General features: G+C 35.9%; 1 protein-coding gene and 2 long non-coding RNA genes across 3 annotated transcripts; 1 reads left to right on the plus strand and 2 right to left on the minus strand.

The window, feature by feature from the left end:
* Positions 1–1,923: 1,923 nt before the first annotated feature.
* LOC140744924 (protein TAPT1 homolog) lies at positions 1,924–8,502 on the minus strand. The gene is made up of 10 exons (XM_073076647.1): positions 8,196–8,502; positions 7,861–8,125; positions 7,360–7,670; positions 6,727–6,824; positions 5,846–6,084; positions 5,313–5,501; positions 4,729–4,878; positions 4,435–4,546; positions 3,900–4,043; positions 1,924–2,309 (listed from the first exon to the last, which is right to left on the minus strand). The coding sequence occupies exons 1-10, from the start codon at positions 8,320–8,322 to the stop codon at positions 2,163–2,165; spliced, it is 1,782 nt and encodes a 593-aa protein (XP_072932748.1). The 5' UTR covers positions 8,323–8,502; the 3' UTR covers positions 1,924–2,162.
* A 411-nt stretch (positions 8,503–8,913) lies between these two features.
* On the plus strand, positions 8,914–9,994 carry LOC140744654 (uncharacterized). Its single transcript, XR_012102570.1, has 2 exons — positions 8,914–9,281; positions 9,460–9,994. It is a non-coding gene; the product is annotated as an uncharacterized LOC140744654 (long non-coding RNA).
* Positions 9,995–12,327: 2,333 nt separating this feature from the next.
* On the minus strand, positions 12,328–13,387 carry LOC140744925 (uncharacterized). The gene is made up of 2 exons (XR_012102602.1): positions 13,153–13,387; positions 12,328–12,736 (listed from the first exon to the last, which is right to left on the minus strand). It is a non-coding gene; the product is annotated as an uncharacterized LOC140744925 (long non-coding RNA).
* Between the last annotated feature and the right edge of the window lie 16 nt (positions 13,388–13,403).

The following is a 13,403-nucleotide window of genomic DNA, read 5'->3' on the forward strand; positions in this document are numbered from 1 at the left end:
ATGAATCATTTTTAAGTTGGCCTTTACAGCGATTGAAATTGAAACTAATCGCCAAAATGTTTTACACCTACAAGTACACAAAACAGAGTACTATTAAATACTTAGGCGAGTAATCAGGATTTAATTTAAAATATGTAACCAGTTTGGTCACTGGATAGACTTGACATACTAACATAATAACATGGTTTACTTAGTTAGCCTCATTATACATAAAAGCTTATTAGCAGTGTTTTACGTCCAGTTTCAGTTAAGTAGATTTTCTAACATTTTACATACTTACCTCACACTAAGATTTTTGTATTGTAGATACTAAAAATACCCCAAAGATAAAAATAGAGCAGAAGAAAGCTATATTTTAGAGATGTACTTAAACGGGGATAGAACGCGGAACACTTTATAATATAGAAGAACATAAAAGATTTAAAGGTGGTAGAACCCTTCGTGGTTCGACTTCGGCGGCACCACCGCCACACATATTTCTACCTAATAACAGCAGTGTTAGGCGCTGCTGTGTTCCGTTTTGAAGGATGTGGTAAGGGAAACAGACTTTTCCGAGGCGTTCCAGCTTAGTCCTCAGGTATAGCGGCGCATCTGTGGCCGACCTTAGGTAGGAATATTTAATCCTATCTGGGGCGGCAGTAGCCACTTACCATCAGGTGGACTGCAGGCTCGTCAGCTACTCCTATATTAAAACAAATATATAGAACTGAGTGGCGTCGCAACAGCAAATTGTAGATATTAGGGGGACGAAGAAAGAGCGGGGGCCCCCGGCACCGGTCCGATGCCCGCTCTCGCCCGCAGGTAGAGTCCTCGCCAAACTGCTAGTCCGCTCTGAAGTTGTTGCGAGCAGATGTGGTCATACAATTTGCTATGGCGACGCGATTTATTTCTTTATTAAGAGCTGACTAGCAGTGTTACACGGACTATACATAGCTTGGTTGGTGTCCTTACTGTTGCTGTTAGGTGTTCACCGCATTGGCTTTCTGACTACACCTGCGCACAAGAACTACAGAACGGACTAGAAGTTTGGCGCGGACTACACTAATACTAAGCATTTTTTATGTCTAAAAAGACGCTTTAAAGACTTTCAACGAGGTTTTGTTGTGTACAGCTAATGGGGGGATTGTAGTGTTGTGGATGTCGGCGGCTCGCTAGGAGGTTGCGCGAGGTTGGGATCGGGAAATATAAATGAAATGTTTGGATTACCTTTATGGATTCTGAAACATCAAATTCGGAAAACAAGATCTCGTACTAAGCATTTATGTATAAAGAGACGCTTTAAATACTTTCAACACGGATTTGTGGTATACAGTAGAAACGGCGATCTGAGATCGATTAATCGAAGAACCGATATTTTGAACCATAAAAATCTATTATTTAAATATTTTATTCTCGCTATCTTCGCTCCCTATTTAGCTGAAAAGATCGGAGATCGATTTTTGGAGAATCGATTATTTGAGCCTCGATTTTTTTATGAATCAATCTTTTTCGGATTCGCCATCTCTCGTGTACACTAGACCAGGGGTTCCCAAAGTGTGCGCCGCGGCGCCCTGGTGCGCCGTAGAAAGTGAAGAGGGGCGCCGTGAGTCGTTCCTCTAATTATTTGACACCACAAATATTGGCGTTTTGATTCACATTGATTTGACTGAATAAATATCGTATTTAATTTTTGTTTTTTCTCAAGTATTTCTTGTTGTTTTCCGTTTAAAGTATTTTATAATAACATAAGTATGGAACAATTTTATATTGTGGTGTTTAAATTTTCGTTTCGATCAACCTAACGTAACTACTATTATTGTGGGTACCTATTTCTTTCGACTGTCTTCTTCTAATAGTTAGCTAGAACAGGGCGCCGTGAAAAAATATCGAACTTGTAACTGCGCCGCGGGTTACAAAAGATTGGGAAGCCCTGCACTAGACTGTTAGGTGGACTAAAGAGTGTGTAAGCTGTACAGGTTAAGGGGGTGAATGCAGGATGTTGTAGAGGTCGCGTAAATCTGCTAGTCCGCTCTGAATATAGAAATGAATCGCGTCGCCATAGCATATGACTACATCTGCTCGCAACAACTTCAGAGCGGACTAGAAGTTTGGCGCGGCTTACACTTTGCATTTATGTATAAAGAGACGGTTTAGACTTTTAACACGAATTTGTTGTGTCCAGGTTAAGGGGGTGAGTGCAGACTGTCCGCGGCGTCGGGGCGCCGGGCGGGGTCGTCGTGCGCGAGGTTGGGCTCGGACTCGGCGCGGCGCCGCAGCCCGTCCGCGTCGCCCGGCGCCTGCATGTCCGGCACGCTGCGGCTCACGTCCGCCTGGAAACATTTTTATTTTAAACTAGTCCTTGCCCGCGGCTTCGCTCGCGTTTAAATGAAAATAATGTGACATCCTAACATACATAAAACTCGAAATTCGTACCTTCATTGGAACGACAGTGGCCCCATCTGGCGAAAATTGGTCGTACCAACTCTGGAACCTTCGTGGGCTCATGGACAACAACTTTGCTAAAGAACATCACTTGAGCAAATGCATAGTTTACGATTCAATGCTTACTAATATCGATTTTTTGGTCCAAAAGTTCGATTTTCCGATTAATCGATCTTAGATTGGCATCCCTAGTTCCCGTGGGATTTCCGGGATAAAAACTATTCTATGTCCGTTCTCGGCTTGAGACCCAAATTTTGTCTGAGGACTATCTTTGTACAAAATTTCATTAAAATCGGTTCATTGGTTTAAGCGTGAAGAAGAGACAACCGGACAGACAGACAGACAGAGTTACTTTCGGATTTATAATATTAGTAAGGATTTGAGCCTAAGGTCGTTTGCCCATCGCACCGGCACCGAGCCGATACCGAGAACGAGATTATTTTGGGGCCGATTTTAATATGTCGTGACGGCTATAGTTTGTCCACCGCGACCTATTATATCGGCGGTTTATTTTGTTCGATCGATATCGGCGTGTGACGGTAGTGTATGAACAAGTTCCAACGAGTTTTATATTTCCGGCACATCGGCCCGTCGAAATCTCGGTGCCGATCTAGCGGTCACGCCGATCTACTCGAAATATCGGCGACCGGGATGACGGTACTCGGACGACGGATATACAGTGGACAAGCAGCTATAGTAAAGTATGTACGCTACTTCGGCGCCCACATTAATTATCGGTATCGGCTCGGTGACGGTGGCGGTGGACAAACAGCGTAACGATAAAGCAGACGTGCGACCTGATGGAAAGTAGTCAACGTCGCCTATGAACATTTGCAACGCCAGGGGAACACCATTTGCATCGCCAATGCATATCCAGCTTTGAACGAGAGCTCTTTATGCACCCTTTTTGAACAGCCCCATGTCATAGCGCTCCGGGAATACCTCAGGAGGAAGTTCATTCCAAATCTTGCATGTCCGTGACAAGAACGGAACGTACAAACCGAACCGTGGAGAACCACCACGAGTCCTGTTGGTGTGGATGGAACTTCATCCTTCTGCGAGTGGTGCGATGGGGGAATGGTGACGTAGGCACCAGGTTAAATAGTTCCTCAGAACACCCTTTATTATAAAGCAATTGTGTGTTATAAATAATATTGCAAATGCATTTCGAACTTGCACTTGAGGGTTCCATGCCACCAACATTATCATATTTGTATTCTTTTTAGTATTTATTGGTATAGAATCCATTGAAGTAAATACATGCTAAAAATTTGAACTATCTACTTATCATGGTTCGATAGATAAAGCAAAATGATGTTTTGTTTCAAATAGCCCTTTAAAAAATAAAAGATGCTTGCCTAGTGAATTCGATCCTCGCTTACAGTTGATCATAGACAATGTATAGACTTTACTCAAATCAACACTAAAAAATTCAATATCTATAATGTCAAGACATATAATTTAACTTATAACCTTACCAAGTCTGGCTCGAGATAATCACTAGGCTCCTGCTTAACCTGAACATTGAGCTTATCATTGAGATAACAAACGCCGTTCAGGTCAATAGCGCTATTAGAGAATATGGCCGCAGCGCCCACTGAAGTGTCCACTAGCGGCTCACTCTGTAAACATAATACATACATACATAATATAAGTTTATTTTCATCACCTATTCACTATACAATTATAGATGGAGCTACATGCGTTCCTAAGATTTTTTCTACTTTGTAAACTCCGAACATAGTATAAAGGAAGCGAAGTTCCGTCTTAGATACTCTTTACAAACTATTGCAAAATTATGCTAATTTTATGCAAAGCGCGTAGCAGATGACATAACAATATTTCAAAATATTTAGTATGCATGTACCGTATGTATAATATTTACCATGAAACATGGAGTCTTTAGCGTGATATAAGTGCACTACAATAAAACGAATATAATAAAAGCAATTAATGTGTATAAATAACACTGATTAACAAGGATAATAATTTATTATTTATGTGTGTGCATACCATTACATCTTCTGGTATGAGGAATTTAAGTTGTGTAGGTCTTTTAACTGGGGCTTCCTCTATCTCTGGTGTCTTATGCAAATTTATTTCTTTGTTTAAATCCTTCTGTTCCCTAAAACAATTCACAACATACACATAAAAACGTTAGGGAATATTATTATCATAATAGTCAGTTAGCATCAGTTTAACAAAAACATACATATTTATTCGTCTTTAAATCCATTTTTCCCACTATTAATATTTTTCAGTTTTAAAAAAAACCCTGAATTCATAATGTTCTGATATGATACATACCTTTTGGGTGTTGTATGATGACTGTCATTTTTGTCCATTTGGTGCTGGGATATCAAGTCACACGCTTTACCGAGTATCACAATAGACACAAGAACTCTGATCGATATCAAGCACAAATATGCAATAAATATTAAGAAAATTGCTGCAAACCTGCAATACATGAATGAATAATATTTATTAACCCCTTCACGCAAGGCAAAGTACATATAAAGTTTGAAGGTGTTAGAACCTTAATAGGTGGTAGAACCCTTTGTGGTTCGACTCCGGCGGCACCACCGCCACACCTATTTTTGCCTAATAACAGCAGTGTTAAACTCTAATGTGTTCTGGTTTGAAGGGTGTGGTAAATTAGACATATCTATGCGAGACATTCCAGCTTAGTCCTCAGGGGTAGCCGCATATCTGCCGACCACAGATGGGAATATAATCCTATCAGGGGTTAATTATAGTTATTAATGTTATATTTTTTCGGATTTTACACTTACATACGAGATATATAGTATCATGTATTATGTAATATAATAATAATGATAACCTTACAAATATGAAAACAGATAGCACATTTTTAATACTCAATTGCATACCCATCAACTTTAACTGCATGTACTAATACCCTCGTTATGACAACTCCTAAGGGCAACGGAATGAAGCCCATTCGGCGAGCCACTAAGTCAGAGTGGTCGCTGAACGCATACTTCTGCCGCGTTTGTGCCACGTCGTAAGCTAAACTCACTGTGTATTCTCTGTACACTCCATACGGGATTTCATTGAATCTGAAATTAAATTGTTTACACATTACGTTGTCTATATTCTTAAATTTGCTAGAGAAGTTAAGAGAATAATTTCTTTCCTTATTAGCTCTGTTTTAGTCGTAAATTAGTTGAGCTAGTATGGTTTAACTGTGACTCAGCTGATTTCTAGCGTGAAACAGCCTTACAATTAGGAAGACTGCAAGCTCATTTTATATTTCAAACTTATAAAAAGTTATCTTGAATAAAAAAAAAAGTCAGGAAACAAGCAATATTGATATACATATAATTACATAAATGCTTCGATTAGATTGGAGAATCCAGAATATGCATTTCGCAAAATTGTATTTACAATGTTCTATAATAACCTGGTAATAAAAGCATGCTTCACCCAATCGATGATGACTTCGAAGGTAAGTACAAGAACACAGTCGGGAGCCAAGATCCAAAACCTTTCTTCCCTCCACACATATTCCTTCATAGTCTGTAGAACAACTATGAACAATAGTACTGACAGATGCAGTCTCTCCCTCACGTCACTGCATGATACTTGAAACAGATTGTTCTTGTCAAATTTCTTAAACACACTCCCTTTTAATTCCACAAACTGTGAAACAAAACAAAACCAACATAATAACATGTACAAGCAAAATTGTATCTATGTATATATATGCATAAAATCGAATTACACAAATACAATATCATGACATCTTTAGAATTACAATGACATAAGTGCAAAATGCCATGCACTTGTGAAAAATACATTTGAATCCTTCTGGCTGAATCTGACATGGACACTTCCTTTATTTAGCGGAGTTATTACATTTGCAAAAGAGTCAATGTTACATGAGTAATTTGCCACTTTTTTTATTTGTTCTTGTCTGTAACATCAATTTCATGATATTTTGCACTTATATCATTGTAATTCTAATGGTGTGGTATAGTCCGCGCCTAACTGCTAGTCCACTCTGAAGTTAGTGCGCACAACTACAAGCATATATTCTGTAGCAACGTAAGGGCATCTTAACACAGCTATGTACCCGCGGGCGAGAGCAGGCAGCGGATGGTTGCCGGGAAGGGGTCCCGCGCTGTCTTCGCTCCGTTAATATCTACAATTTGCTATTCGACATGAGTCGTTTCTATATTCAGAGCTGACTAGCCGTTTGGCGCTGACTATAAATGTGGTATTAGGTTACTAAATTGATTATAGATTACTTTTTGTTGTAAAATATAATTCTTGAATACTTACATTGTTGGACATCATAATGATAAGAAGACTTTTGTTATTTGAATTAAAGGCTACATTTAAAGTTGTTGCTTGAAACAACACTAATAAGCTATGGAGAACTAATATTATACATTAAGGAAATTTATTTTAAAAACGAAAATACCAGGGATATACTGTGAAAATTTTAACATATTTAATAAGTATTTTTAACTGCAATTTGCTGACACATTATTTGAAATTTCATTTAGTGAAGCAAAGTATAATATAGCATAGTCATTTACATATGAATATGCATTTTACTGGATTTACAATAATCTATAAATAAAAGCATTTTCTACACACTACGCACAACTCTTTGAATACAGCTATTCCATTCTCTACAAGCAAATCTAAAGCATAGATATAATGCAAACTATAATAACAGAACTTTATTCATTATCCATGTTTCAGTAAAGCAGGAAAGACTGGCATTTGCAAACAAGTGTATATGCAAATACAACTTTACAAAAGAGTGCATTACATTTAACATAACACTATAAATAAATCTGTCAGTCAAATATTGGTCAACAATTCAAGTGGCTGAGAATGTAATGTAGAATTACTAGCTTGTTTATTATTTATTAATAGATATAATTTGTGATTTATAAAGGATACAGACATAAATCATGGCAAATATGAGATGTGGTATTACTCCTAAATGTTCCCTTCTCCTGTCCCTGGGTTCAGTGGCAGTCCAGAACAGAGCATCAATGGTATCCTGACCAAACGCTGAGAACAACCTGTCGCCCACTTCCAGCATATTATAGAAAATATATAATTTCATCACACTTTGACTTTTAACTAAGTGATACATCATATTTGTGTCTATATAGCACATGAGAATACTACATATTAGTAAAATGAAGCCCTTCAGGACGTCACATGTTTCTGCAGGCTTCAATATACTTTTACGAGGATGAATATATCTAAAAACAAATAATGTTCATTAAATACTATACGAAAAGAAATGAAAGGTCTATCATCAATGAAATTTCTTGAAAAATAGTTCTAAAATATGATTAAAGTAACTCCTAAATAATTGTCAATTATTTCAAATAACATATGTTGTATGATACATATTTATGATAATCCATGACACAGTATAGTCTCACGTACCCAAAACATTTCCTTATTAGCCTACAGAAGAATGACCAGAATGCCATTATAAATCGCAATGGCAAAAATGTATAAACAAACAGGAGAGAGTCTGCACATTGAAAAAACCCATAAGCCATAAACTTTTCCAGTTCCTGTGGTATTTTTATGAATGAGTACACTTTCTCTCTCCTAGCAGAAAACCTCTCTTCATCATGTTCCAGTAGATACCCTCGAGTAAGCTCAACGTGCAGAAATGTAAACAACGAAGTCGATTTTTCACCATCTAAAAATAAATCCGTATTATAACAAATAACACTTTAAATATATATGACGAAAAACGTCTTACGTTATACCTTTACTTTTCACATCTTTACCACTTTTATCACATGCGATATCCTCGGAACAGTGCTGGTTATTTGATGTAGTTTTAAATCGTAACCTCAAGTTATGGTCCTGTGTATCTTCATTCTTTATTGTCATTTTGGAAAATAATAATATTTAATTAATATCACTGAGATTTCATTTTTAATTCATTTCCATTGAGTCGGAGAATAAATAGGAATCTTAATAGTAGCCCAGTTAGATTCCTAAATTATTAGATATCCTGAAAAGAAAATACAAGAACAAGTTGAACAATATGACAAATGAGAACGAAATTAAATGACTTTTATTTTGACAGTTAAACTTGACATTGAGAGTTTCAGTGACCGCCATAAAGCTTTTAGACTTTTTAGTTTTTACCCGACTGCGGAGGGCTGTTTTTCAAGCGTATGTGTAGTACGTCTGTTTCATTGTTTGGTTTGCCCTCCAGCCCAACGGGTTTCAACTTATGAACTGTCGTTGATTCTTCTAAATAGTAGGAGTAATATCATTTATAATTTTAAGCTGCCTGGTCTTTGTTTTTTGTCCTAGCAATTTTTAAGGGGATAAGTACCCTTAGCGGTACTAATAGCATTACTTTAACATAATATTATATTCGTAATAAACAATCGTGAGAAATAACAAATCCTGCTGTTGGGCAATTGGGTACTTGACATTTATAACAATAAAATATGAAATATGATGGATATGATAGCTTATAAGTAAACATAAATTATGCAGTATTTCGTTTATTTTTTAATACGTTCTAAGTATTTTAATTTTTAAAAAGAAATTTTCGATTTTTTATCTGTGGATTTTAAATCCCAAAACGGCGACAGTGCTGCCTCAAATGGCATGTGACGTCACTACATCGAAACCAAACAAGACAAATAATAATTAAATCGTTTGCTGTTAGAGTTGGTTGAATTTATAATATGTTGTGAACCGAAATGAAGCCATACTATATTAAAGCTGATAGCGTGAACCTGCTTAAAGAATCTCCATATATGCAGCGCAATAAATCAAAATGGATACAAAAACTTCCGTGAGATAACCTATGGAAATATCAAATAAACAACGTAAGTAAAACATTCTTTATATTTACATTTAGTCATATCGGACAATTAAAACATTTCTTAACTGACTTCAGACAGAAGAAAGGTTGTCTTCAAGTGATTATTAAGATTTTTTTAAATACACTTATATTCTTATGTGAACTATTTTAAGGTTATTAATTGGTTATATTTATATTTACAGATCTTCCCGACAATCATATAGTGACGACGTTATAGAGTATGTGCAGTTTAAGAGGAAGGCAAGTTTGTGTTTCATGAAAAGAAAAAGTTGTCCTGAACACAAGGTACATCAATGAAAATGAAAATGTGATGACTGTCCTGCCTAGAAGAAGTGAGGAGCCAAAAGTTTCGAAAGTGGGCACCAGTCTGAAATACATAAAGTAAAGTACACGGGAAATAGTACTTCTTTACTTGCGTAACCTACCCAACAAGATGAAGGAAGAAAAGTATACAGTTCCTATTATTGCATTGCAATTTAATTCTGAAAATGACAGTGATAAAAATATATATCCATTTGTTACGGAAAATAATTTTAGTAATGAAGAAAAGCAGGCACGTAAGCAGCACAAAAATTTAGCTTAGGTGATCTGTAGTAATTATTGTAACTGTAACATATGATAAATATATACAAAAATTCTACCGTGTGTACTCACTAATAGAACCATATAAACCAAATAAACAAAGAAATCGGTTAATAAAATACTAATATTAGCAAATCATGTATTTTTAATTATACAGTCCTGTAACTTAATCAGTGCACATTGCACATGCACCATCGATAATAACACAGTCATGAAATATTTTAATTGTGTCCTATTAATTACAGAATGGGCCCTTAAAATAGAATTCTCATAGACGTCTTATAATTCTATTCTTATCATAGACATCTATATAATATATTAAATATATGAATAATTCCACTTGCTGTTTTGTTTTGATTACGTCCCGTTCCAATGATTTGGAATTGACGAATCACTCGAGAGTTACTAAATTTATTCCTTTTTTTCAATAATACTTCTCTTACATAGATAGTATAAAATGTCATTGCTTGCAAACAGAGGATTTATACATATAAGAATCTGCAAGTTCTTTAACGTTTATGAGATTTGGGTTTAGGAACTTGTATAAGCAAATTTGTTAGGATATTTAGCGATCGTACTTGAACACATCGTCACTGCACACGCCTTGTAATTTGACATTCTTGCAATTGTACTAATAAAAGTTAAATAATTCCCAAGATTTCCCCTGAAGTATGTGTAGCGTCGAAGTTTATTTCTATATTTTCAATGTGTTGACGTCACGCTACGAAATGACACTTGACCGCCTGTTTTGGCGTAACGTTCCGTTTACCGTAATAAAAATATGCTTTTTATTAATAAATAGCCCTTTTTTCGAAAAAATGATCAATGAAAGGCGTATATAATACGTATACACAGACCTATATCTAAATAGATGTAGCGATGCGCGATTGTTACTAAAAACAATCGAATTATTCGATTGTTATTGTGTTCGATTGTATTCGAATAACTATCGAAATTCTTCGATTGTATTCGAATAACTATCGAACAATCGAAATTGTTCGATTGTTGGTCGATTGTTCGATTGTTCGTCGATTGTTCGATTGTTCGATAGTTCGATTGTTCGTCGATTGTTCGATAGTTCGATTGTTCGATTGTTCGTCGATTGTTCGATAGTTCGATTGTTCGTCGATTGTTCGATTGTTCGATAGTTCGATTGTTCGTCGATTGTTCGATTGTTAGTCGATTGTTTAGTACACGCAAAACTAGTAACAGCGCAGTCAAGCGATACGCGATTATTACGTATAAATAGAAGTATCGAAGCTATTTGGTTGTTGGTCAATTATTTAGTATACACAAAGCTACTAGCAGCGAGGAGCTCCTAATTTCTGTGTTTAAGAAATCTGAGTCAGTCTTATATATTTGGTGGGGGGAAGCGCACGTGCGTCGTGCACCCTTCCGCTGCTTCGTTGCATTCCGTTATTTAATGGTGCGTCCACACCTTGCTTCTCGCACTCCTCACTGCGCCTCGTGGACACACACTTTCACACCCTACTCGCGTTGTTAACATTATTTTTCTTCAAAGATATAGTATTTCACCGATTAATTTTAATGCAACTATGAGTACATAATTTTTGTGATAACTTTTATCTATAATATACGCTAAAAAGACATATTTTATATTTTCTGATAATCTTTTTCTATAATATGCGCCATGAAGACGTATATTATATTTTTCAGGTGACCTCTTTTTGAAAACGTTGTCATGAAACGAACTTAGGGGATGACTACGACATCTGGATTATCGATGATACTCCATAGTATTTGATACAAAATGCTTTATGGTATAATTATTTCTCAACAATATATAGTACAATTGACTAAAATGTAATACAATACTTTACATTTTCCAACCAGTGGCAAGTGACGATAGCTTTGCAACACGACGCACCTGCCCATTGTCCTGAGCACACGTATGTGGCCGCGCGGCATAATTTCTATTCGGTCGTCGATTGTTATTCCAAGGTCGATTTTTATTCGTACGTCGATTGTTATTTCAAGGTCGATTTTTATTCGAACGTCGATTGTTATTCGTACGTCGATTGTTATTCGTACGTCGATTGTTATTCGTACGTCGATTGTTATTCGAACGTCGATTGTTATTCGAACGTCGATTGTTATTCGATTGTTTTTTTGTTACTACGAATAAATCGACAATCGATTGTTGATTCCGTCGATTGTCGATTTATTCGATTGTTTTTTTTAGAACAATCGCCCATCGCTAAATAGATGACACATGTACCTTCATTTGTATGAAAACCAAGCGTGCCACTTTTATCCGATCGACTGACACTTGTCAAGAAAGATTTAGAGATGTGCATTGTTAATTCTCCGTCAGAGAGAAAATCGTTTCAAAAGTCGATTCGGTTCTGCTATAAAAATCGATTTTGAAATCGAAAAATCGAAGATAGATTTTCGAGAAATCGATCGTCTAGATTTATTTTACTGGTGCTCTGCGAATGTTTTGGTAAAAAAGTCGCCGAATCATCATTATCAAAATCTACCGTGTCGTCCATAAATTTAGTCAACAAAATAAAACAAGATGTCTACGGAAAAAAGATTTTATACAAAATAAATATTGCTTAAACATTTATTAAATTCTGGTGTTAAAATAGTCTCAGCAAGGGGCCAACTGAAGTCCTTCGACTTCAGTAGACCCCGTGTATATGCCGTATTATAAATGGATAATAGACCTAGAAAAACTTATATTGCTTCATTTTTTAACATAAGAACAAATACATAAAATGATAAATAAAAACACTTGCTACATTAAGGTAGCTTACACTGTTTTATATACATAGTTCTCATAGAAAGTTGTAAACATATCGTTATTTGATTATGGCGATGGTGCGTAGGCGCACTCGCAATCGCAATGGAAACCTGTAAATTGAATGGTAAATATTAAAAAAAGAACAAAAAACATTAACATGATTAGAATAAAAAAAATATGTTACAAAATATTTATTAAGACAACATTATTATTCATCCATTTCGAAAATCGATTAAATAATCGAGAACAAGAAACTGGCATGTACGGGTTGTACATCAGGTACAGGTACTCATTTTGAAATAACCAATGACAATCATCTTTAAGCAACAAGATGAAATATCGATCGTTTTACTTTTCATTGCGTGTTTTAATACAGAAGCTTTACAACTTTGTAACCAAAATTTGCAATGGATTAAAAATTTGATAAAACACACTCAGTAACTAATTGTCATTGTGAAACCACAACAAATTTTAAATAATTAATTATAAAATAAATAATACATATTTTAAGAAAAACGGTACTTACGTATGAAAGGAAATATTTTCTTTATCGCGGCTACTTTTACTTGTAGAATTTACACAATTTATTATAGCGCAATTCGGCATGTTTATTGCTGTCAATTGACATCCGATGACAACAAATGTTACTTTCGGACTAAATGACATTTCATCGAAGTGAGCTGAATCTTCTTCCTTTAACCCGAGTTTTGGCCACGCTAATACGTACACATGCGGGATCTATTAAGATATAGGTCTGTGTACGTATATGAATTCATT

The sequence above is a fragment of the Epargyreus clarus genome, unplaced genomic scaffold, assembly GCF_041222505.1.
Source record: "Epargyreus clarus isolate Ecla_fem2 unplaced genomic scaffold, WU_Ecla_fem_2.2 ptg000009l, whole genome shotgun sequence".
Lineage (NCBI taxonomy): Eukaryota > Metazoa > Arthropoda > Insecta > Lepidoptera > Hesperiidae > Epargyreus > Epargyreus clarus.